The 25,358-nt window shown below is 46.1% G+C and overlaps 1 protein-coding gene across 1 annotated transcript in view; it reads left to right on the top strand.

Annotated features, from left to right (window-relative positions):
- OXSR1 (oxidative stress responsive kinase 1) overlaps positions 1 to 25,358 on the top strand; it is an 89,756-nt gene that overhangs the window by 42,516 nt on the left and 21,882 nt on the right. The window contains exons 4-6 of the mRNA XM_056857376.1: positions 4,072 to 4,213; positions 13,204 to 13,259; positions 22,086 to 22,195. Of these exons, the coding sequence (XP_056713354.1) occupies positions 4,072 to 4,213; positions 13,204 to 13,259; positions 22,086 to 22,195 (308 nt within the window). The remainder of the gene's footprint in view (positions 1 to 4,071; positions 4,214 to 13,203; positions 13,260 to 22,085; positions 22,196 to 25,358) is intronic.

The following is a 25,358-nucleotide window of genomic DNA, read 5'->3' as shown; positions in this document are numbered from 1 at the left end:
ACTTGCTTAGTCCCTTTAACTGGAGATGCCGTGGATTGAACCTGGGACCGTCTGCATGCCAAGCAGAAGCTCTACCACTGAGCCACAGCCTCTCCCTAAAATATCAAGGGCAATGAATATATGAAAACATGACTCTGGCTTATACTGAATCAGACCCTTAGTCCATCCAAGTCAGTATCGTCTACTCAGACCGGCAGCGGCTCTCCAAGGACTCAGGCAGAGGTCTTTCATATCATCTGCTTGCCTGGTCCCTTTAACTGGAGATGCCGGGGATTGAACCTGGGACCTTCTGCATGCCAAGCAGATGCTCTGCCACTGAGCCACAGCCCTTCCCCAGTGTCCAGACACCTTTGTATGCTAAGCTAGAGCTACCTTCCTAGGAAGCCCTGTGAATGTGAGGAATTCCTAGGAGAGCTTGGGATTTCTGGAAAGCCTCAGGGCATACCAGCGCTACAGGCAGCGCTATAGGTGGTATAGCCAAAGGACACTCGTACGCCCTGTTCTGAACGACCCTTCTTTTAAAGTTGGGATTGCGGTCCCGTCCCATTTTAAATTCTACGCGTGGTTTTTTGCATTCCTGTGGAATGGTCTGTGAACGTACACTTGGATTTTTTCCCCTTTCCCTCCTCCACCACTCTATTTCTGTTTCGTGCATATATGTCTGGGAATTGGAACCTAACTAGCAATTTTATTGATGCGCGAGGCAGCATAAATATGCCTTTTAAGCCGTTTCTGTGGGTGCTGGAGGCATAAACATTTATCTCTTGGCAAATGCTGGTGATTCAGATGGCATTTGCCACTGCTAGAAGGTGGCTTTTTAAACTCCCATTATCTCTTGGCAGCTTTTTAAAATAATGTTGGAGAATATTTTGGGGGCTCTTGTGCTACACTCTTGCTTTTGTCGTGTCGAAAGAGCCTTCTTGCTGGTGCTTCTGTTTCTCTTTAAAAGTCTCAATCTTAAAACTGAATGCTAAAAATACCTGGAGGAAGCCAGATTTGCTGCTAGACATATATCACAGGGTGTATAGCAATTCCCTTTGAAGCTTTGCCTCTTTTTCTTTGCTATAAAGACACATTTCTTCTTCTAAAGTGCTTCTTACGACGAGCTGATTGGTTTTAAATCTCTTACAGGCTTATTGAGCTTTTACCCTCCTATATATGACTTTTGAGTGGTGAAGGCAGGTGCATGGCTTGGGGACATTTGGGGGGAGCCAGCATAGTTTACACAAAGAAAGAAAACCAGGCTTCAAATCTCTGCCTGGCCATGAAGCTCAAGCACTACTTGAGCAAGTTGTCTTGGATTAACCTACCTGATAAAGTGGTTGTGAGTGTAAAATAGCTCCCACCCTGGCACTGGGCCTTGAGATTCTTGGAGGAAAGGTGCCAAAGAGAAGAAGGAGAAGAGTTGGTTTTTATATGCCGGCTTTCTGTACCTTTTTAAAAGGAGAATCAAACCGGCTTACAATCTCCTTCCCTTCCTGTCCCCACTACAGACACCTTGTGAGGTAGGTGGGGCTGAGAGAGTTCGGAGAGAACTGGGACTAGCCCAAGGGACAGGGAGTTCCACAATTCAACTATGCATTGTGTGAAGGAATAACTTCCTTTTATCTGTTTTGAATCTCTCCCGCTCCAGCTTCAGCAGATGACCCTGCATTCTGGTATTATGAGAGAAGGAGAAAATCTCCCTGCCCACTCTCTCCATACCATGCATAATCTTATAGACCTCTGTCATGTCTCCCCTTAACCGCCTTCATTGTTTTGCACGGCTCGCAGCAGAGTTTAAACAAGACCTTGAGCCTGTGCAAAACCATTCAGGAAACCTTTTGTTTGTTTTCCTTTTGTTGGGCCTAAGGCCTAGTCCAACGAGCCGGGGTGGTGGTGGTTGGGCTGGTTAAGGTTTAGCTCCCATAAACAGTGCACTGCACCGCGTGGCACAATTGTCTTTGCAGCCGAAGGAGGTTTCAAAATCGGTTTCTGACAGAGCATGAAGGTCAGTTGGTCGGGGAGAAAGTGAAAGATACAGTAAGTTAGTGCAAACCCCTTGTTTGGGCCTAAGTAGCCCTTTGGACAGCAGACTTCTTGAAATAAGGTAGATATTAGCTGTTCACGAGGGCTTTTGGTCATGGGTCAACATTGCGGTAGAGCAGGTTTGTGCTGGATAGGGCTGTTAGTTAGCTCTGTGCTAAAAGGCTACATATAATCTGCTGCAAAATACCAAATGAATTGGCTGGAACGACCTGCTCTGCTTAACTTTATTTTGCGTTATTTGCATACTTCAGAAATTGTGCAGCCCTGTTGTAGATTTTGACTTTGCACGCAGAATTTGGGAGCTTCTCTAAATGCATTAGAGATCCACGTGGGTTGCAGAAAAATTAAAAGCTTGGAAAAAATAACCAAGGATGGAGGGCTAGGGTTGCCAGATCCAGGTTAGGAAACTCCTGAAGAATTGGGGATGGAGCCTGGAGAGGACAGGGACTTCAGTACAATGCCATAGAGTCCACCCTCCAATGCATCCATTTTCTTCAGGGGAATTGATTTCTGTAGGCTGGAGAAGAGCTGAAATCCCAGGGGATCCCCAGGTCCCACCCTGGAGGCTGACGTCACTACTCATGAGGGGTTGTTAAAAGGATAAACGTGGGATTGGGACCCTGAACTCCTTAGAAGTGCAGGGAACAAAAGGCTTTATTTCTAAAGTACCCAACTACCATTGGGGGAAATACTGCCAGGACAACCCTACTTGTGTAAGCACTTTTTTGTTCGTTTGCTGTGTTATCCCACAGGTTCATGGTGAAAAAAACCCCATTACTGATGTTGCCATGGCAATGAGTTAGGTACGTTTTAGGTCAAGCAGGGCCCAAGAGGCCTGAACGGAAGGTGAGCATGGAACATGTCCCAGAATCCTTTGCGACACACCTGGTTCTGTGGGAACAATTGTCTGAAAGCTTTGGAAAGCAAAACTCTGGTTTAGACTGTGTGGCGTGGCCCTTTGTAAACTTGCAAATCAGTCACCTGTCATTCTGGATTAATTCAGGCTAAAATAAAAATGAATACTGTTAAGTCTTTTCAGTAGGTTAGATTTAAGGATTCTGAGACTTTCCAGACTCCTGCAGCAAGCCTGAACATGCTGTCAGTCTCTTTATTCTTGCTCCCCCATCCAGCCCACCATTTTAATCCGCTAAACAAAACGAACACTCTTAACTTTATTTTAAATTAAGTCAGCGTTGTAACATTTGTTGCTTTATATGCATCCTGAGGTGTTTTTTTAAGGGGCATTTCGATATAAAATGATATTAGGGCCGAATCTTGGCATGCAGTTGAGGCAGCGACTGGATTTTCTAAATCTTTCCGAAAAGCCATTTCTGTTGCCACTGCTTGGTTAGTAACTTAACCAACAGTAGCATTATCGGTAGCAGTGGGGCAAACTCGGGGATGCTCAGGCCTGAAACTTACCTGCTGAACTCTCCTCCCTAGTACACATGTGGCTTCTGGAGCGGTGGCCTCTGATCTGGAGAACCGGGTTTGAGTCCCCACTCTCCACATAAGCGGCTGACTCCAATCTGGTGAATCAGGTTGGTTTCCCCACTCCTCCACATGAATCCTGCTGAGTGCCCTTGGGCTAGTCACAGTTCTCTTAGATCTCTCTCAGCCTCACCTACCTCGCAAGGTGTCTCTTGTGGGGAGAGGAAGGGAAGGTGATTGTAAGCCGGCTTGATTCTCCTTAAAAAAGTAGAGAAAATCAGCATATACAAACCAACTCTCCTCCTCCTCATTATGGAACTCACAGCCACAAACTGTGGTGTTGGAAATAGGTCTAAAGTAGGTCTTTTTAAAAAAAACAAAAACTAGAATTCTAGCCTTTTATTGGCTGACTTTATACTTCTGGAAACAGAGGGCAAAGGGGGTTGGTTCACCAAAGAAGCTTCTCCCACATGGCTTCTCAGCCACCCAGTTATTACTGACAGTGTGAACCATGCAGACAAAATCAAGCAGTATTGTCCTGGGATAACAGTGTAAATCGATGCTGTCTCTCCCTTGTTTTGTTTACTGGTGCTTCTTCTCCCATCCATCTAGGCTCAGTTCTGGATGTCATTAAACATATTGTGGCAAAAGGAGAACACAAGAACGGAGTACTGGATGAGGCGACAATAGCCACGATCCTGAGAGAGGTATTGGAAGGGCTGGAATACCTGCATAAAAACGGACAGATCCACAGGTGAGTCGTGGTTGCGTTACAGTCGTGGTTCATTTTTGTGGCATTTCTGGAAGGCTCAGAGTGCTTTGGACTCTGTCTTTTTTGTGAGGGGTGGTCACATCTGTTCCCAGTCTGCATGTATGGAGCATTATCTGTGCCAGGTGTCATCTTTGCACTCCTCTTGCCAGCTTCAAGGTGGCAATCGGCTGGTTGCTGTTGGAAACAGGATGTTAAGAGTAGGAGCATGGTCTATGCTTCTGGGTAATGTTTCTGCTGTTTAAGGAAAATAAAAAATAAAGAGTGCATGTTAGTGTCTGAGAAATGTGACTTTAATTCAGCTTCAGAAAATCTTTGTGCCTTCAAAGAAGGTACAGAATTTTATTTTGAGCCACCGAAATAGAGTTCAGATACACATACACTATGAAGGTGTCTCATACTGATCCAGACCATTGGTCCATCAAGGTATTGTTGACTCAGTATTGTCTATTCAGGCTGGCAACGGCTTTACAGGTCTTAGGTCAAAGGTCTTTCACATCATCGACTACCTGATTCTTAACTGGAGATGCTGGGAATTGAATCATAAAGTTGGAAGGGACCACCAGGGTCATCTAGTCCAACCCCTTGCACAATGCAGGAAATTCACAACTACCTCCCCCCCCACACCCCCAGTGATCCCCTACTCCATGCCCAGAAGATGGCAACAAAAACCCTCCAGGATCCCTGGCCAATCTGGCCTGGAGGAAAATTGCTTCCTGACCCCAAAGTGGCGATGGGCATCACCTTGGGCATGTAAGAACCTGGAACCTTCTGCATGCCACACAGTTGCTCTGTCACTGAGCCACGGCCCCTCCCGTACTACATAGTACATGACCTTGAGGGATTTGGGATATAGTCAGTACCTGTTGCTGTGGTCCTGTTGGAACTTTTCCCAGCTGCGATAATGACTGCAAATATATGATGTGTTTGTCCACACAAGTGTGTCCTCAAAGTCAGCCATTGCTGTGTGTGGGGGGGAATGTATTTGGGGAGCTGACTCCAAGTTAATGTTAGTGGACTATTACATTTACTGTCAAGTTAAATATGGAACAAACTAAGAAGAGGGAGAGGCAGAGCAAGAGATTGGGGGGGGGGTTGCGGCTCATTGGAAGCAATAAGCTCCAAGAAGCGTATCCAGTTCAGCACAGTAAAATAATTGTTCCTTCTCATAAGCTTTGCTCCAGCTTGGAATATGTGAGTCATAGATCTCACCTTAAGTCGAAAAGCTAGCCTGGGACAATTCGTGGCGTGGCCAGGGTAAAGGAGGTTAGCACATCTGTCCAAATTTGGCACCGATCTTATTGGCTGAGCAGGAAGGGGAGTGACTTCCTGGATTCGAACCTTTTTAGTTATGATGCATGTTGGGCGTGTGATTTGAAAGGGGGGGGAGAGCTGAGCTGTTGCAGTTAGCAAATGAGCACGGGTCTTTAGGAAAGGCGTGCCTGGCAATTAGACACTGTAGAATAGATGGCGTTAATTTAAATGACTCCTTTTAAAGAGAGAGAAGCAATGTAAGTTAAACCACATGTGTGGACAGCTTGATGAATGTTGCTGCTTGGTTGCCAGAACACATGCCACATTTACTGCATTGGTTCCCCCCCCCACTTGCATTAGTGTTGAATCTTTTCCCACCCGTCCTCCGCCTTCAGAGCAGGTTTAAAGGAATGATGCTAACTGAAGCCAGCTGTAAGGTGTTTTATTTAGCATGGCATCTCCTAGGAACCCTGGGAATTGAAGTTCTTTGGGGGGTGGGGTAGAGGAAGGTAGAAATGGAGCAAGAAAGCTATTGGTGTCTTTTCCACCCCGGTCCCTATTTTGTCCCCTTACTCTAAGGAAGAGGGAGCTGCTCTTTTTCTCTCCTTTTGACTCCTTTTCCTAATTTCTAAAAAGGATGCAGTTGGGGGATTAGTTTTCACATTGTAAACTTGTCAGCTTTGTCCTCCACCCTGAGAACTTTCCCTTGTAATACTTGTTGTGATGCTTTTTCAGTGGCCGCTCTTAATTTATAGAATAGCCTTCCCGAAGTTGGCAGCAAGGCAGCCCATACTGGATTCAGAACCCAGCGCTGCCTGCATATCCCCCCCCCAATAATAATCATGAGGTTACACAATTTCTTCCTTCCGAGAAAGGGATTCACTGTAGAATTTCCATGAAACCTAGCCTGCAGGCCATGATTAAATCCAGCTCCGGGTGTCAGTTTTTGTACGTACCTGTGAAAGATGTGCAGCGCCGCCTAGGAACCAGAGAGTGCTAATTGATGGAGCGTAACGAGTTTCTTAAAGGCCCTAAAGCAGGGGTGGGGAATTTCCACTGAGGGCCATGCCTATTATATTAGATGCTATTGAACACAGGCAGGATAACACTGCTGCAGTTGTCTTGCTTGTGGGCTTCCTGGAGGCACCTGGTTGGCCACTGTGTGAACAGACTGCTGGACTTGATGGGCCTTGGTCTGATCCCGCAGGGCTTTTCTTATGTTCTTATGCTCTCAAAGGGGTGGATAAAGACCACTCTTGCTTTGCTTCTGAAACGTGCTTAAGCTGGGGTTTTGGATTGCCTACAGGTGAAGAGAGTTCCATAAACACATTGTAGCATCCAAAGACCATCATTCTGCATTCAACTAGTTCTTTAGCTTGTTGCCTGGTTGGTATTTGACAAGGTGCTTTTGCTCACTCATGAATGATAGTCGAGATGACAACCCCGAGCTGCTTCAGCTCTCTTCAGATGTCATGGTCAAGTATGTCCCTGATTTGCTTTTGGGCAGATGTGCCTCCTCCTTTCCAGATGTGATGCACCACAGCCGAAGTCTTCCTGGTTGATCCAACTCCAGTTTGTCCTGATGTCCAAATGCAGGCACTGTAAAAAAAAAAAGGGGGGGGGAATTAGGGTTCTGGCAGCTGGGATTCTAAATCAGAATTAAAATTTCTCTGGAACAGGGAAAGGGCCTGGGCTGTTAACACGATCACCCCTAAGCACCCTCTCCCCCCAGACAGAGCCAAGCAGTGTCTCCAGTTCACTGGGGAGCTGACGGCAAGGAAACGGGAGGAATTGCAGCTGGAGCACCACTGGTGGAAAACTCAGAACGAGGCTGATCGAACGCACCATAGAGCCTACTTTAGTCTTCTGTGGCGATGACGACAGCGAAAGGGCAATATTTTTCCACCACCACTGCATGTGTACATAATCATCCAGCTGAAGAGCCAGCGTGGTATAGTGGTTAAGAGCAGTGGACTCTGATCTGGAGAACCGGGTTTGATTCCCCACTCCTCCACATGAGCGGCGGAGGCTCATCTGGTGAACTGGGTTGGTTTCCCCACCCCTACACACGAAGCCAGCTGGGTGACCTTGGGCTAGTCACACTCAGCCCCACCTACCTCCCAGGGTGTCTGTTGTGGGGAGGGGAAGGGAAGGTGGCTGTAAGCCGGTTTGAGTCTCCCTTAACTGGTAGAGAAAGTGGCATATAAAAACAAACTCTTCTTCTTCTTCTGAACTATTATGGAACAGCCCTCCTCAGGGGAGGTGCACCTGGCCCCCTCATTGTCGATCTTCAGGACTTGCCTTGAGTGCATTACGCAGGCATCAAGCCGAGAAACCGCCAGTATGTTCTGTGACTAAGGGAAAAGGAGGTCACTCCTGGGGGGGGGGCGTGAGTGACAAGCCTGCTGGCTCAGATATATTGCACCTCTCCCAGTTGGGGACACTCGACTTGCTCATGCATTTGATCGTGGATTATCAGGTGTCGGGTTCCTCGACAGATGATTCCACGCAATCTGTAACCACAGCAAACCGGACAGTGTTGGGAAAGGACCAAGCCAAGTCCAGAGCTCAAGGAAGCCTTTTTCAGGTGGTGCTTTTTATGGCTTTCTGACAGGCAAATCATTGTCGGCTTAATTGCAGGCAAGGCCGCTCGTTCTCTGAGCTTATGACACACGCTTGTGTAACTGAATGTTTAGACAAGGTTAGAGGAGAAGCAATAATATATAAAGCGGCTTTAGATGGCTGTACGGCTTCAAGAGGACATACTTTTGACATGTCGGGCTTTTTTGGCACAAGAGACCTCCGGAGTTTGTTAACGTGCGGCTGAAATGCAAAGGCTCACTATACAGTGTGAAAGCAGATAATGTGCATTGAAATGTGAGCAAGTGTAAAGTGATGCATTGTACAAATCTATGGTGACAACACACTTAGAAGACTGTGTGAAGTTCTGGTCACCACACCTAAAAAAAGATGTTGCAGAGCTTGAGAAGGTGCAGAAAAGAACAACCAAAATGATCAGGGGGCTAGAGTAACTGCCCTATGAGGAGCTGTTAAAAAGGCTGTTTAGCTTGGAAAGAAGGCGGTTAAGGGGGGACATGATAGAGGTCTATAAAATTATGCATGGTATGGAGAGAGTGGGCAGGGAAAAGCTTTTCTCCCTCATAATACCAGAACGCGGGGTCATCTGCTGAAGCTGGAGGGTGAGAGATTCAAAACACATAAAAGGAAATATTTCTTCACACAATGCATAGTTGAATTGTGGAACTCCCTGCCCCAGGATGTGGTGATGGCTGCCAACTTGGAAGGCTTGAAGAGGAGAGTGGACATGTTCATGGAGGAGAGGGCTATTCATGGCTATTAGTCAAAATGGATTCTAGTCATGATGCATACCTCTTCTCTCCAGGATCAGAGGAGCATGCCTATTATCTTAGGTGCTGTGGAACACAGGCAGGACAATGCTGCTGCTGTGGTCTTGTTTGTGGGCTTCCTGGAGGCACCTGGTTGGCAACTTTGTAGACAGACTGCTGGACTTGATGGGCCTTGGTCTGATCCAGCAGGGCCTTTCTTATGTTCTTATGTTAAATGGGGGATGGGGGGGCTTGATTATGTCCTGCATCCGTGACTTCTGATTTCGCGGTGTGTTCGAGTTAGTTGTCCCAAGGCTGCAGAATACTCCCAGTGGTTTAGGAATGCCCTTTGTTGTCTTGTGGTCTCCTCTCAACGTTCCTCGGCAGCAAGCCCAGCCTTTCCAGCAAGCGTACTCTGGAGACTTTGCAGCCAGTCCCAAGTACGTCTGTTTGATACGTAAGTATGCAGTTGCAGTTTTCACACCTTCATGCTTTACGTACAATGGCCGTTAGCTTAGATTATTTCAAAGGGGTTGCCGTGTTCATCTGACGAAGCAAAATAAAAGCCCTTAATGACTAACCAATATGAGCTTCTGTAAGTCGTAGCTTACTGTGACTCCCAAATGCTCATATTGAAATAAATTGCAGTCTCTTAAGGTGCTGCTGGACTCCTGTTTCAATAGCTCAGAGCCAGACTTGACTTAGCGGGGCAGCTGCAGCTCTCTTGTTTTTTGTTTTGTTTTTAATTTTGCTCCATTTATATCCCACCTTTCTCCACAATAGGGGACCAACGTGGCTTTGTTCTCCCCTCCTCCATTTTTATCCTCACAACAACCCTGCAGAGGTAGGATAGGCTGAGAGTGTGTGACTGTCCCAAGGTCACCCAGCCAGCTTTCCCGGCAGAAGTGGGGGTTCGAGCCTGGGTCTCCCATTTCCCAGCGCTGGCTCTTACCATACTGGACTTTGTTAACACGTCTTCCCCATTCTCGTGTGCAGTGGCGGTGGAGATGCAAGAGCCGTGTCGGGCTCTGATATGCTGTGATTTCCTTGTATTTCAACCCTGTGAAATTTCATTGCATCTTAACTTTGTAAGTCAGGGATTCTCTAGGCTGATACTGCATTAATCAGGGGCCTGGGCTAGATAGCCTGTATGGCCCCTTCCAACTCTGAGGTGATATGATAACCATCTTCAAGTATTTGAAGGGCTGTCATATAGAGGATGGTGCCGAGTTGTCTTCTGTGGCCCCAGAAGGTCGGACCAGAACCAACGGGTTGAAATTAAATCAAAAGAGTTTCCGTCTAGACATTAGGAAGAATTTTCTAACAGTTTGAGCGGTTCCTCAGTGGAACAGGCTTCCTCAAGAGTTGGTAAGGGCTCCTTCCCAGGAGGTTTTCAAGCAGAGGCTAGATGGCCATCTGTCAGCAATGCTGATTCTATGACCTTAGTTCATGAGAGGGAGGGCATCTTGGCCATCTTCTGGGCATGGAGTAGGGGTCACTGGGTGTGTGTGGGGGAGGTAGTTGTGAATTTCCTGCATTATGTATGTGGGTGGACTAGATGACCCTGGTGGTCCCTTCCAACTGTATGATTCTATTATTCTATGAGTGAGCAGCTGCAGTACAAATGTGTCCAGCCCCCTTCATGAAAGACCGACCATAGGTTTGAACCCAGGTCATCCTAGCACACCCTCCACTGCATTACATCGGCTCGCCAGTTATGCGCCAGATAACTTCTGTACACGCCCCTAAATATGTGCCTTACATCCCATTTCCTTTCCCCCCCCTTCTCCCACGCTGTTTCCACTACATTTCTGGAATATAGTTTTGTTAAATGCACCCCCTTCTTTCCGTCTCTCTCGTTGCATGTCAGAAATTCCAAATCCAAACTGCGAAAACATGCCGGGGGGGGGGGGGGGGAATGTAATCTCTTGCATGGTCTCCCCAAGAGATTTTGAGGCCTCTGGCAGTGTGGAAACAGAGCCTGGCTGTTCCATAGGATACCGGCTTGAATTTCTGCGATGCTGAGTAATGCTTTGACAAAGATTACTTACAGATGTTGCGGCTTTAGAAATTTTTAGAGAGGAGAAAAATTCCATTTGGCACAGGATGGCCGTGGAGGCTATACGAGACTGTGGTTCTTTTGTCTCTGCGATCTTCCCATATGTCCTTCTCTCTCCCCCCCCCTCCTTTCTAGTATTGGGTTGTTTTTGCTTAAGGGAAATCGTAAGAGGGAGGAGGAGTCCAGCGGGAGTAGGTGAGAGGTTAGCGCAAGAATGCGTGGAGTCTGGTGTTGATTCAAGGCCAGGAGAAACTGGAATTGATTGAGGCTGGCTGCTGATTGACAAGTCCTTGCTGCTACCGATGGGGCATCTACAGAACAGTGCGCATACTATTTAATGATGGATGAGAGGTGTTAGTGGACGCTGGGATCTTGCCCGTCCCCTGAAGAGAATTCCCTCCCCCTTAAGCTTTAGGTGAAGGATAACTCAGCAGGGATATGAACCATGCCTTGAGTCTAACCTGGTTTCTTCTCTTGCTTGCTGGGCTCAAGCCCTGGTTTCAAACCTTGGCCAAAATTGTGGAACCCTGGTTAATCTAAACCTGGGGCACACATAACAAACGTAGCACAATTGGATTGCACTCTCCAGTGTGGTATAGTGTTGAAGACCGGTGGAGTCTGATCTGGATTCCCCTCTCCTCCACATGAGTGGTGGATGCCAATCTGGTGACCTGGATTTGTTTCCCCACTCCTACTCAAAGCCAGCAAAGTGACCTTGGGCTAGTCACAGCTCTCTTAGAGCTCTCTCAACCTCACCTACCTCAAAGGGTGTTGTGGGGAGGGGATTGTAAGCTGGTTTGATTCTTCCTTAAGTGGTAAAGAACGTCGGCATATAAAAACCAACTCTTCTTCCTCCTCCTCCTCCTTTTTTTCTTCTTCCTCTTCTTCCTCCTCCTCTTCCTCCTCCTCCTCCCATCTGTGGGATCAGTTGATCTGTGGGATCAATGCCCACCTGTAGTAAATTGCATGGAGACGCTTAAGATCAGAAATGCATGTGTAGGGAACAGGGGTGCGGTTTCTGGCCGTGGGTAGCCCCACCCTTCTAGAGGTGGGCCCTTGGCTGAAGGAGCCATTTGTCTGTTTCAGTAAAGCTCTTTTATGCGAATACGAGTCGGAGGGCTCCGCTTTGGGAGATGGTGCCCTCAAACCTTGGCCAACCCTTTTTTGCACACACACAGGTACAGTTCCCACTGGAGGGAACACTGAAACTCCTAGACCAGCGCATGGCCCAGTCAGCAGCGAACAAATCTCAAGGCTTGGAAGACGAAACGTCTTTGCCTCCTGGTGTTTTGTGGCGGGCAGGGACATCCTGGTGGTTTTGCTGTGCTGTGCTAGCTGATCCCCTAAGAGTTCTGAGGCATACAGTGGAAATTCCCTTTTTTTGTCCTGGAGAGGAACCAAACCCTCCCCTCCCCTGTTCGGTTATGAAACACAATGAAAACAAATAGAGCTATTATTCCCTGGACAAAAGCTTTTGCTACTCTTTGGCACGGGGTGGAAGGGGAGATAGATGGCCAAGAGACAAAGAATACAATGGAGTTTTCCCTGGGTAAGTAGGTTCTTTTAAGAAAGGCCATCTGAATGTAGCCTGCTTCATTTAACGTGTAAACAATTACTTTTGTTGTAAGTTCGAAGGCTCTCTTGGCCATACTTGGTCATAAATGTATCTATAAACTTGTGGTGAAAGATGAGAGGTTCATCTGCTTAGTATCCAGGTTAGCAGCAAAAAGCATCTTCAAGGCGCAGCGGGAAGCAGAATGGCTGGAAGAGTGGGGAGGGCCTCATAGCTCACCAGGGACGGGCCATAGCTCAGAGTTAGCACATCTGCTCGGCATGCAGAAGATCCCAAGCTCAGTCCCTGGCATCTCCAGTTAAAGGATCAGGTAGTAGGTGATGTGAAAGACCTCTGCTGGAGACCCTGGAGAGCAGTTGTCCATCTGAGTAGACAGTACTAACCGTGGTGGACCAGTGGTCTGATTCATGTGTGTGTTCACCGAATGAGCGCATGCATTGTGTACTGAAGGGGAATGTTGTTTTCTTGCCACTTGGATTTTTTCAAGGGCCAGCTCTTGCCCCCTTTTCCCCACCTAAGCCAACTGTTCCACCAGAAGCGGAATAATCTCCACAAAATATGCTCATACACACACACACCTCTGCATAATTGTATGTTTCTTGCAAAAGCAGAATTTTGACTGGCATATTCACAGCCTTTGCATTAAGAAACTAACATTTCATCTTGCAGCTGATTACCGTGGGAAAGAAGAATGCACAACTAGTCCTTACAGTTGTGTGTGTGTGTGTTTTGTCTTCTCCAGGGACGTGAAAGCTGGAAATATTCTTCTGGGAGAAGATGGCTCAGTCCAGATCGCAGGTAACTTAATAAAAATTTGCCTCCCTTGTATCAGTCTGAAAGCAAATCACCACCCTCATAGCAATGTGTATCAATGTCCCCTCTCTTCCCTGTGCCCCTCCCACCTCCCCTTGATCTGGATTTAAAGATGAGGGATGTGTATGCAACGTATTGTATCCAACCCAGGTGCTGTTTTGGGGTTGGTCAGTTCTTAAGCCTATTGCTGCAATACTTCCTTGGCATGTGGTAGAAAGTGCCATCAAGTGGTAGCTGACGTAGGGTGACTCTGTAGGGTTTTCAAGGCAAGAGACGGACGGAGGTGGTTTGCCATTGCCTGCCTCTGCGTAGCGATCCTGGACTTCCTTAGTGGTGTCCCATCCAAGTACTAGTCAGGGCTGATCCTGTTTAGCTTCTGAGATCTGACGAGATCAGGCTAGCCTGGGCCATCCAGGTCAAGACAAGAGACGAGCAGAGGTTGGTTTGCCATTGCCTGCCTCTGCCTAGCAACCCTGAACTTCCTTGGTGGTCTCCCATCCAAGTACTAACCAGGGCTGACCCTGCTTAACTGTCAAGATCTGATGAGATCAGGCCAGCCTGGACCGTCCAGGTCAGGGCTTCCTTGACACGTACACACCTCTGTCTCTTATCTGGATCCCAACAGAATTGACTTGCTTGTTAAAGAAATTTTTGGGCTTTGTTCTGCCAGCACTGCCTCCTCTAGAGCAGATGCTTGGCCTTAGTCCAGAGAAAGCTGCTCTTTTTTGTCGTTTCCTTACTACGTCGAGTAGCAATGGGTGACCCTTCCCTGTGGATCAAAGGTTCTGCAAGGGAAGTGAACATTGAGGGCTAGGTTATGTGTGAGAGAGCCACCATGGTGTAGTGGTTAAGAGCGGTGGTTTGGTGCGGTACACTCTGACCCGGAGAAGCGAATTTTACTCCCCACTCCTCCACATGAGCTGTGGACTGTAATCTGGTGAACCGGGTCGGTTTCCCCACTCCTCCACATGAAGCCAGCTGGGTGACCTTGGGCTAGTCACAGCTCTCTTAGAGCTCTCTCAGTCCCACCTACCTGACAGGGTGTCTGTTGTGGGGAGGGGAAAGGTGATTGTAGCTGGTTTGATTCTTAAGTGGTAGAGAAGACGGCACATAAAAACCAACTCTTATTATTATTATTGTCGAAGGCTTTCACGGTCAGAGTTCATTGGTTCTTGTAGGTTATCCGGGCTGTGTAACCGTGGTCTTGGAATTTTCTTTCCTGATGTTTCGCCAGCAACTGTGGCAGGCATCTTCAGAGTAGTAACACTGAAGGACAGTGTCTCTCAGTGTCAAGGGTGTAGGAAGAGTAATATATAGTCAGAAAGGGGTTGGGTTTGAGCTGAGTATTGTCCTGCAAAAGTATTGTCCTGTAAGTATCAAGATAATTGTTTAAACCCACCAAGAAAATACAACAAATGCTACGATCAGCAAAAGACAAAAGAGACCCCCTCACCTCTGCAGGAGTATATCGTATACCTTGCAGCTGTGGAGAAGTTTACATCGGGACCACAAAACGCAGCATACAAACAAGGATAAAAGAACATGAAAGATACTGCAGACTTGGCCAACCTGAGAAATCAGCAGTGGCTGAACATGGACTGACACAAACAGGACACAGGGTCTTATTCCAAGACACTGAAAGACTGGACAATTCTACCAACTATTTTTCAGATTGCACAGAGAAGCCATTGAAATTCATAAACATCAGCACAACTTTAACAGAAAAGAGGAGAGTTTAAGAATGAATAAGGCTTGGCTTCCTGCCCTGAAAAACCTCCAGACAAAGACAACATTCAACAATAGCCATACAGATTAGTTTTGGATTACACACATTAACAGATCACTTCAGGATACAATGGTTCCATATTAACATACCATACCCTCATTAGCACATTATCTTGATACTTACAGGACAATACTTTTGCAGGACAATACTCAGCTCAAACCCAACCCCTTTCTGACTATATATTACTCTTCCTACACCCTTGACACTGAGAGACACTGTCCTTCAGTGTTACTACTCTGAAGATGCCTGCCACAGTTGCTGGCGAAACGTCAGGAAAGAAAATTCCAAGACCACGGTTACACAGCCCGGATAACCTACAAGAATCTTATTATTATTATTTCTGCAAAACTGGGGTAATCTTGAGGCTTGCAATAAAATATACTGAGTTGCAAAAATATATAACAGGCACCCAGGGGCAATTTAAAGACTAACAAAAATCTATTCCAGGTGCCACTGTGGTCTTGTTTTATTTGCTGCTGCAGAGTTACATGGCTACTCATCTGGGGGGTGGGATTAGGGTGTTATGGTGCCCCTCCATTGTAATAGAAGCTCCTTCTCTGTGGACTCTGATCCGGAGAACCAGGTTCGATTCCCCACCCCTCCACATGAGCAGCGGATGCTAATCTGGTGAACTGGACTAGCTTCCCCTCCTCCTACACATGAATCCAGCTGGGTGTCCTTGGGCTAGTCACAGTTCTCTCAGCCCCACCTACCTCACAGGGTGTATGTTGTGGGGAGGGGAAGGGAAGGTGATTCTTCTTTAAGTGGTAGAGAAAGTCAGCATCTAAAAACCAACTCCTCCTCCTCCTTCTTCTCCTTTCCTGTTAGTGTGGTGGTTGCGGCATAGAGGAGGGGAAAGAAGATGGCGAGGTTGCCATCGTCCCACACAAATGTGACCCCCAACAGCTGTCCAACTCATTGTTGGATGGGAGTTCTCCCCCCGCCCCAAGAATTCCAAGAAGTAAAGGAAGTTTCCTAATTGATGGTGTGGGGGTTGGGTAGACCAAGCCGTTGCACTGTACATTCTTAGTGCAGATCTCTTTAATATTTTTACGTTTTCCTAATGATCTCTCAATCTTTGGGGTTTTTTCTCTTTCAAAAGAAAGCGTGGAGGGGTTTATCAATCAGCCCTGAGTCAGTACGGGCTGCCGTATAAATGAAGACCTCTTTTTTTTTGTTTGTTTCATCTCTTTCCAGGATCGCTTAACTGCGTGAGATCATTTCAATATCAAACGCCTGCATGGGCTTCTAGACTTGCGTTTTAAGCAAGCCCTGAATCCTTAATGATGCTTTGACTGGGAGTCTATTGTCTGCACCCTAGAAGGGCCTTTGTGCTGGGAGCTGACAATTCCCCCTGCTAATGTGCTTTGATATCCTATCTAAAACCGCCCTTTGGTCCTGCTCATGTTGTGTTAAATGGGAAGAGAGAGAAGCCATCAAAAGGCTGTTTATGTTGGAATTAACCACGGCTCAGTACGTGCTGTGATTCTGCACAAGCTCATAAAAGAAGAAAAAAGCCACAGGGTTTGGTACTGGGAACAGAATTCAGCATCCGAATCATCTCATCTTTTCAATAAAATAAAAAAAAAAGTGGGCCTTCTGCCTGCTGAGAGGGGCTATAAAGGGTATCGGTGTGAAAATTTGAGAACTGGGAATGGAGAGTTCAGAAGTATTTCGGCAGGTCCAGAAGTAGAACCTGAATGTCTTGCATAAACTCAGTGTTTTTCCCTATACCAGAATCGTTTTATTTATCTATTTTAACCGATTTTGTAGTCACCTCCCCCCCCCCAATCCTAAACAATTCAAAATAAAACAATACAATTGATTACAAAAAAGCCCGACATATCTCAAAAATACAAACAAGCGTCAAATGATAAAACCAGACCTGGCAGGTGGTAATCAATGATCAAAAGGCGTGACATTATTTATACAAACTTGCTTAACGTGTGAAAGTTTATCCAGATTGCGAAATCTGGATATGTATTTTGGTGCTGCTGAATACGCACACATAGAATTAAGCATTGCCCTAGTTTTCCCGAGCAGATGGAATTGTTCTTGGGCAGCGCCACTGCCAATCTAAAGTGGTACGGTCCAGGAACCATAAATTAGGGCCCATGGTGTGGCGACTTGTTTAGAGCGACCCTTCCCTTATGACTATGGCAGGTGCCTTGTTGTGGGTGTCCTTGGGCAGGCCTGCCAGTAGACCCCCGCAAGTGCCTGTGAAAATCCCTGGTCCGTTCCAAAGTTCTGTATCCCTTCATGTCACCCGTATCTGTTCATCCCAGAGGACCAAAGGTATGCCTTGGCCTGGGTTTCCCACAGGAAGAGCGCCTTGATGGAAAGCCAGCTTCATGGCAGCCAGCTCCCCTGTTTATGCTAAAGAGGCTGTGGTTTAAGGAAGGCTGGGTGATCTGGTAATTTGAAAGGGGCCTAAGAGTTGAAATGTGGTTTCTTATCTTGCTAAATCAGATGTAATTCATATGCACATGCTGATTGGCTTATTTGCACTTAAGTTGATTATCTCATATTTAGTTATGAACCAATCAGTTATCTAGATAATGACCCCATGATTATGATAGAACAGATTTAGAGAAAGCTAAGATTGATATTTTTCTGTAAATATGCACTCCTGTGACGGACAAATCAGAGTTATCTGAAGTCTCAGAAGAAGACTAGGTGAGATAACTTGGTTTTTTTTGATAATCCCTAAAGCAGTGAGTCAACATGCTGAAACCTAATTTGCTTTTAAAACTATTACTTGCTATAAAATGATTAAGCAATGCTAGGACTTTGATCATTTTAGCATTTATTTTCACAGTAATTGTAGGGCTAACCCAGGGGTCGGCAAACTCAGTCAAAAGAGCCAAATATCAACAGTACAACGATTGAGATTTCTTTTGAGAGCCAAATTACTTAAACTGTATAGGTAGGTACACTGTTTATTAACTTAATAAACGTTAATTAAAATTTTAAGTCTTAATTAAACTATAGGTACACTGACTAAAACTTGATATCATACTTAATAGTGATCTTATTTATTGATAAAAATTAAATTGTAAGTCCCTGCCATTTCCCCCTCTTCGTCCGGAGTCCTCGTCTGGGGGCCTGATCTACCGCCATAAAAGCCTATTGGTAGACCTGGCCTCCGGCTCTGAGTCCCATTGGGAGGCCAGGTCTACCCATTGGCTTTCTTGGCAGTAGACCTGGCCTCTGGAGGCCCATAGAAGCCAATGGGTAGACCTGGCCTCTGAAGAGGGTCTTTTCCCCCTCCTCGGAGTCCAGGTCTACCGCCAAGAAAGCCAGTGGGTAGACACGGCCTCCCAATGGGACTCAGCTGAAGGCCAGGTCTACCAAAGGAAGCCCGCCGCACCCAGCAGCTGATGGGCGGGGGGGGGCAGGAACCGCCGAGCCGCCCTCCCAGCAATCGCACGGCTAGAGGGGAGGGGAGGCTTCCCAGCCATTGAAGGCAAGGGAAAGGGGGACCCGGCCATTCTCCATGGCGGGGGGGGGGGGAGAGACAGCGCGCCCACTCTCCTGCTCTCTCTCTCGCGCGCGCACTCGCTCGTTCTCAGGCGCGCTGGCTTCGCAGCCCAGCTGCCGGTGCGAGCTGGCGCGAGAACAGGGGCTCCGAACCAAGTTCGGAGAGCCGCACTTAACGGGCCAAAGAGCCGCATGCGGCTCGGGAGCCGCAGTTTGCAGACCCCTGGGCTAACCTTTTCATGCCTGTATTGTTTCCCGTCTTTGCTTAATACAAAGAATATTTTCTTATCTAAACAGAAGATAAAAGTTTCTACAGGTGTTCTGTCTGATTTGGAGGTTAATCATTCAAAGAACCCTCTTACCCCTTTGTATTATCAGAATTAAAGATTGTTAATCTCTCTTTAAGAGAGAGATCCTGGAGAACTCTGCCACTAAACAGTTTACAGATGCAACACTTTTGGAAAATGTTCAGGTGTGGGAGGGAATCTCTCATTACCTTAGAACGCCTTTCCCTCGGCAGTTTTAGTTTTCTGCAGGTGCAGCTCTTTCCCTGAGATGCTAATATTCCAGGAGCCACGCATGCTTTATAAAATATCTGATTTCAACAGAAAATGGAGCTGTTACTTGGATTGATGTCAGAACAATCTTTAGGCTTCTATAATGAAAGTAATAATGGTTTTCGCTCCCTTCAAAAAGTGCGTTGCTAGTGCTGTCAAGGTGATTTTTAATATTTTGACAGACTAAATTTGTAAAATATTAGGAAGCTACTTTTCACTGATGCCGGTATTTTGGTAAATGCAAACCCACGCTTAAGGGATAAGTAATTTCATTTTCTAGAAACAAGGCTCCTTGCCTGATGGTTTTTTTAGCTGCTTTTGCGGAACAAGTTGGATCCCCTCAAAAGTTTTGTCTGCAGAAATCATGGCAGCATATCTATTCTTTGGAACAGGAACAGTCTATCCTTCTGTAAATCTTGTGGTGTGTGAAGTGCCATCAAGTCTCAACCAACATATGGTGACCCCAGCAAGGGGCTTTCAAGGCAAGTGAGCAGCAGAGGTGGTTTTCCCTTGCCTTCCTCTGCAGAGCCTTCCTTTGTGGTCTCCTCTCCAAGACTTATGGATGCACAAGTAAAACCATCAGCATGCAATTGGATGCCAACAACGTGAAAAGCAGTAATGGCATAAAAAGCAACATATACTATAAGTCTACCATGAAAACTAACATACTATAAATCATTTTTAATGCTAAAATGCAAAAAAAAAAACCCCAACTACCCAGAAGAACAACACAAGTAAAACCATCAGCATGCCATTGGATGCCAACAACATGAAAAGCAGTAATGGCCAGCAGCGTTTTTGTTTATTTGATTATTTAAAATATTTATTAGCCACCTTTCTCCCTTGCGGAACCCGAGATGGATAACGCGCTACAAAAAGAAATACAAAACCTCAATTAAAACAACAATGAGAAAAAACCAATAAAAAGCGAACCATTAAAAAAACCCTCCAATTAGAGCCATGTCCTTAGGCGCCAGCAAACCATCGGTAATACGTGGGCCAGGAGCCCTCCCTTGGCAGGGCATGCTGGGAGCCCTGATGTTATCGAAAAGCCTGAACCGGTTGGGGGCTCACTCGCAAGATGAAGATGGCCTTAGATCTACAAACAATAAAGCACAACTTAGGATACTTCTGTCCTCAGCCCATTTTCATTCTTTAATGGCCAAAACCAGCGCTATGGTTATGGGAGCCAGGGACTAAAGCCTTCAGGGGGCGTTCGTGGCCGAGGTGAGATCAGATGGGATTCTTGACCCTTCGAGTAATTCCCCCTCCCTTTTTGCTGGAAATACTTTGAAAAGAAGATGAGTGGCATTTCCTTTATCCTTTAAACATGACTGTAGATAAAGATGAAAGGATAATTGGTATGCTCTTGTTTCGTGACATGCGGCGCCGCTCAGAAGGCATGCGCTCTCACAAGGCCGACTTGTCTAGAACGAGATTTGCTGACTTTTTTCTGTTGTTCTTAGAAACAATAAAGGCTTCATAAGTCGGTGCATAATAAGAGGAGAAACAACAATACCCGAATCTTGTGACTGGAAGATGTGGGGTTTTTAAAATGATTTCTGTTCAATTTAGGATGAGGGGGTGGTTTCTAGGGTCCTGGGATTATTTTCATGATTTAAAAAAAATAAATTTATATGCCAAGAAAAGAAGAAGAGGAAGAGATGTTGTTTTTTATGCCAACTTTTTCTCCCACTTAAGGAAGAATCAAGCCGGCTTACAATCACCTTCCCTCCCCCACAACAGACACCCTGTGGGGTAGGTGAGGTTGAGAGAGCTCTAAGAAACCTGTGCCTAGCCCAAGGTTACCCAGCAGGCTTCATGTGTAAGAGTGGGGAAACCAACCCGGTTCACCAGATTAGCCTCCTCTGCTCCTGTGGAGGAGTGGGGAATCAAACCCGATACTCCAGATCAGGGTCAACTGCTCCAAACCACCGATCTTAACCCCTACACCACGCTGGCTCTCCAACACACTGAGCTTTATCTGACGAAGGGGGCTTTGGCTTACGAAAGCTTATACCCCGAAAATGTTACTGAACTCAAATCTGGCTGTTGGGAGAAAACTGGGATAAAAGTATTTGAATAAATACATTAAAATATTTGTATTCTGGTGAGGGTTGAAGAAAGGCAAAAAAGTATATTGTGCAACTTAATAACCCCCCCCCCCCGTCCTCTGAAAACTTAATACAGCCACTATCTTTACCTGTACCCTTCCAACCTCACCTGTGCACCCATGAGGGCCAGAGACTTGGTTGTTGTTTAACTGGTGGCAACTGGATTGTGTATCAGATCGGTCATTCTGTGAGTCTTCTGCGCTCTCACAGGATATACCTATCACTCAGAAGAGCGGTTCATTGTCATGTCTTCTGTGCAGTCCCACTTGGGACTGCTTAGGTGCAGGCCAATGTGTCCTGCACGAAGACACTCGAACAACAGTTACAGGTAAGTGGTTCTTTTTGGCTGTCACTTCCTCCTGTAGCTGTTCGAGATAGGGTTTGTCGCAGTTTGCAGGACTGTCCAATAAACAAGAATATTTGTACTTCTAACCCTTGGTCCACCGTTCAGTGCGCAAGGGCGTTGCGGCTGGGTTTCTTAGATCTAGGGGTGGTTTGCTCAGCATGTGAATGCTTTCTCCTTTACTGGCCAGTCCACGCATTAAAAGAGAGAGACCTCTCATTTGGCCATGTTCTGTCTTTCTGATTCCTCGTATCTATGAGAACGAGCCACATCTCTTGTAGGCGTTTTATGTATCCGGCATTGACTTCGGTCCAGGGTCCAGTTCTGTCTACTAGGATTTACTTGAACGATGTAATGATTTTGTCAAGTGTCAGCAAATGAGATTTCTTCCACCCAATTAATTTGCAGATCAAATGTCATCCAGGGAGCGTGTCGTCCAAATACAAAAGTGGAATGATTCTTTTTTCTTTCTTTCTTGGAGGCGGGGGCAATCTGGTTTTCTTAAACAGCCTTTCTTTTTTGATGTTTCAGATTTTGGTGTTAGTGCTTTTTTAGCCACCGGCGGTGATATTACCCGAAATAAAGTGAGAAAAACATTTGTGGGCACGCCTTGCTGGATGGCACCTGAAGTTATGGAGCAGGTAAGCTTTGTTTTCAAGGAGAGCCTTTGTTGCTCCCACTAAGGTGTTTGTATATTTGCCAGGGTGATGTGTTCGGCTCCCGCTAAATGCCTGTCAAACACGATGTATCTTAAGTATGGGAAGTCTTCCTCCGCCTCTTTCCCAGCAGCTGGTCTGATTGGCTGGTGCGTTTGGTCCCAGACTTCCCACGGCCTCCCTGGCTCATCTGCTCATCCTACAATAAACACATACACTGATATCAACTGTGATCCTAAATAACTATCTGCTATACAATTAAAATCCTAAAGTTACAGAACGGTTCCAAATTCACCAGAACTCAGTGAATTCTGAGTGAGTTCTAGTGAATTCAAGTCACTACAGTTGCACTGAGCTGACTATGTGGAATTGTTCTGTAACTTTAGGATTTTCATTGTATAGCAGATAGTTATTTAGGATCACAGTTGATATTTAGGATCACAGTTGATATTAGTGTATGTGTTTATTGTGTGATTGTTGTATGTATTGGTTATATTATATTTTTGCATACATACATCATGATTTTGTAAATGATATTTCTTGAGGTTGGCTCATCGATGTGAATTACATTTGTGATTGCAGTACACTGTACATAGAGTTGGTGTGGTTGTTTATTACATCATCTGCTCGTCCACCATAAAGAAATTTGCCTGACTTGTCGTGAGCCAGCTGACCTGAGCATTTGAATTCCTTGTTCCTTTAAAAACTTTGGTGAAAGAGAATCCCTTCTAAATATTGTCGAAGGCTTTCACGGTCAGAGTTCATTGGTTCTTGTAGGTTATCCGGGCTGTGTAACCGTGGTCTTGGAATTTTCTTTCCTGACGTTTCGCCAGCAACTGTGGCAGGCATCTTCAGAGTAGTAACACTGAAGGACAGTGTCTCTCAGTGTCAAGGGTGTAGGAAGAGTAATATATAGTCAGAAAGGGGTTGGGTTTGAGCTGAGTATTGTCCTGCAAAAGTATTGTCCTGTAAGTATCAAGATAATGTGCTAATGAGGGTATGGTATGTTAATATGGAACCATTGTATCCTGAAGTGATCTGTTAATGTGTGTAATCCAAAGCTAATCTGTATGGCTATTGTTGAATGCTGTCTTTGTCTGGAGGTTTTTCAGGGCAGGAAGCCAAGCCTTATTCATTCTTAAACTCTCCTCTTTTCTGTTAAAGTTGTGCTGATGTTTATGAATTTCAATGGCTTCTCTGTGCAATCTGACAAAATAGTTGGTAGAATTGTCCAACTATTTTGACGCCTCTGGAAAGAGGGACACTTCGGGGTGCTGCATGAAGTGATCAGGGGAAGGTCTTAGCCTCGAGGGCAACATGCAGCCTCCCTTTCGGCTTTCTGTTTGACGTTGACAGGGTACTGGTACGAGGAAAGGCGCCAATTCCTGCTGCAAGAAAAGCCTTTCAAAAATGGCTTAATTCTCAGAAACGGTTCTTGGTTCCTGTCGTGGTTGTCACTAGCGCAGGAAACTGCCTTCATCAGAAGAAAGCAGACCGGCTATCTCATATTCTGGGAGAGCCAATTTCTCAAGACTCCATAAAGGCAGAGTGTTGTGGTGGCGGGGGGGAGGAGATCCTTCCCTCTTGCTGACACCCCCTTTCACTCCAAGGAAGCCTGTGAGCTTAAGGAGCTTCAGATGCCTGCAGAGGACTAAAAGAAGGGATTGCGGGGAGGGGTGGGAGGTGGGGAGGGATCAGCATTCAGGCATGAATGCAGCTAGTCAAATGAAGAATGTGTGTGTGTTTTTTTAAAAAAAAGATTAGAGTCTTAATTAGCAGAACGTCTCTAACCGAGTAAGGAGCAATCTAAGCAAGACGGGCTTAATTAAGAATCAGAACAGAGTTTCCTGTTGGTTGGGGGCGGGGGTTCCTGGGGGTTATGTGGAAGGGAATGCAGAGTATAGTTGAAAAAATAAATAGGACCTCAAGGGCATTAAAATAAACACCAACTACACCCAGATTGAGAGCCAGTGTGGTGTAGTGGTTAAGAGCGGTGATTTGGAGCGGTAAATTCTGATCTGGAGAACCAGGTTTGATTCCCCACTCTTCCACATGAGTGGCAGAGGCTAATCTAGTGAACCGGGTTGGTTTCCCCACTCCTACTCATGAAGCCAGCTGGGTGACTAGTCACACTCTCTTAGCCCCACCTACCTCACAGGGTGTCTGTTGTGGGGAGGGGAAGGGAATGTGATCGTAAGCCGGTTTGAGTCTCCCTTAAGTAATAGAGAAAGTCGGCATATAAAAACCAACTCTTCTTCTTCATATATTGCTGGACAGATTTATGAAAAACTGTTGCTCCCTTGAATTTTGAGAACAGCGACTCTCAAAGAAGTTTTACATGAAGCCGCTTCTTTTGTGTTAACAAAATGTTAAGGAGTAAGTGTAGTTTAGAAGAACTGAAGGATCGGGACCTTTCCCCCATGTGGTTTGGCAGTAAGGTTGGGTGTGTGGCTGCATCAGGAACTAAGCCAGTTCTGCCTCCTTGATAGATTTTTGTAAATATTCCGTTCTTCCTTCAGAGAACTCAGGGTCGGATAACTTTCATCGCCATTTGATTTTCACAACCACCCTGTACGGTATGCCCCCAAGGATCACCCAGTAAGCTTTATACCTGAGAAGGGATTTGAACCTGGGTCTTTCAGACTCTGACCACTACACCACCTTGGCTATTCTGTGTTGTGCAGCTCCCAGTCATTTAAAGGAGGCTAACAAGGTGCATGTCTCTGTCAAATCTGATGGACAAAAATTTGGCCGTTTAAAAGATTCAGAGGGGGAAGATCTGATCCTTTCCCAGTTGCTGTTTTTAAGACTTTTAAAAGGGCCCAAACTATAGTTCAGGGATTTGGCACCTGCTTTGCAAGCAGAAGGTCTCAGACATGACCCCAGAATCTCCAGTTAAAAGTTCACCTGTGCAGGTGCTGAGAGAAGACCCCTTTTCTGCCTGAGAGCAAGCCACCTGTGAGAGTACACTTCCTAAAAACACTTGGCAAACACTAGAAAAAGGAGTCAGCGGGTGCCGTGGTGCTCATGGGCCCCACATTGGGGACCCCTGGGGAAGACTGTCAGTGATACATACCTCCAGGATGTGCTCTGAACAAGGATCTGTATGTTTCCTTCACAAATTCTGGGGTTTTTTCGTGGACACCTA

Source organism: Euleptes europaea, chromosome 11 (assembly GCF_029931775.1).
Source record: "Euleptes europaea isolate rEulEur1 chromosome 11, rEulEur1.hap1, whole genome shotgun sequence".
In the NCBI taxonomy this organism is placed as follows: Eukaryota; Metazoa; Chordata; class Lepidosauria; order Squamata; family Sphaerodactylidae; genus Euleptes; species Euleptes europaea.
This window is presented reverse-complemented; position numbering and strand designations above follow the sequence as displayed.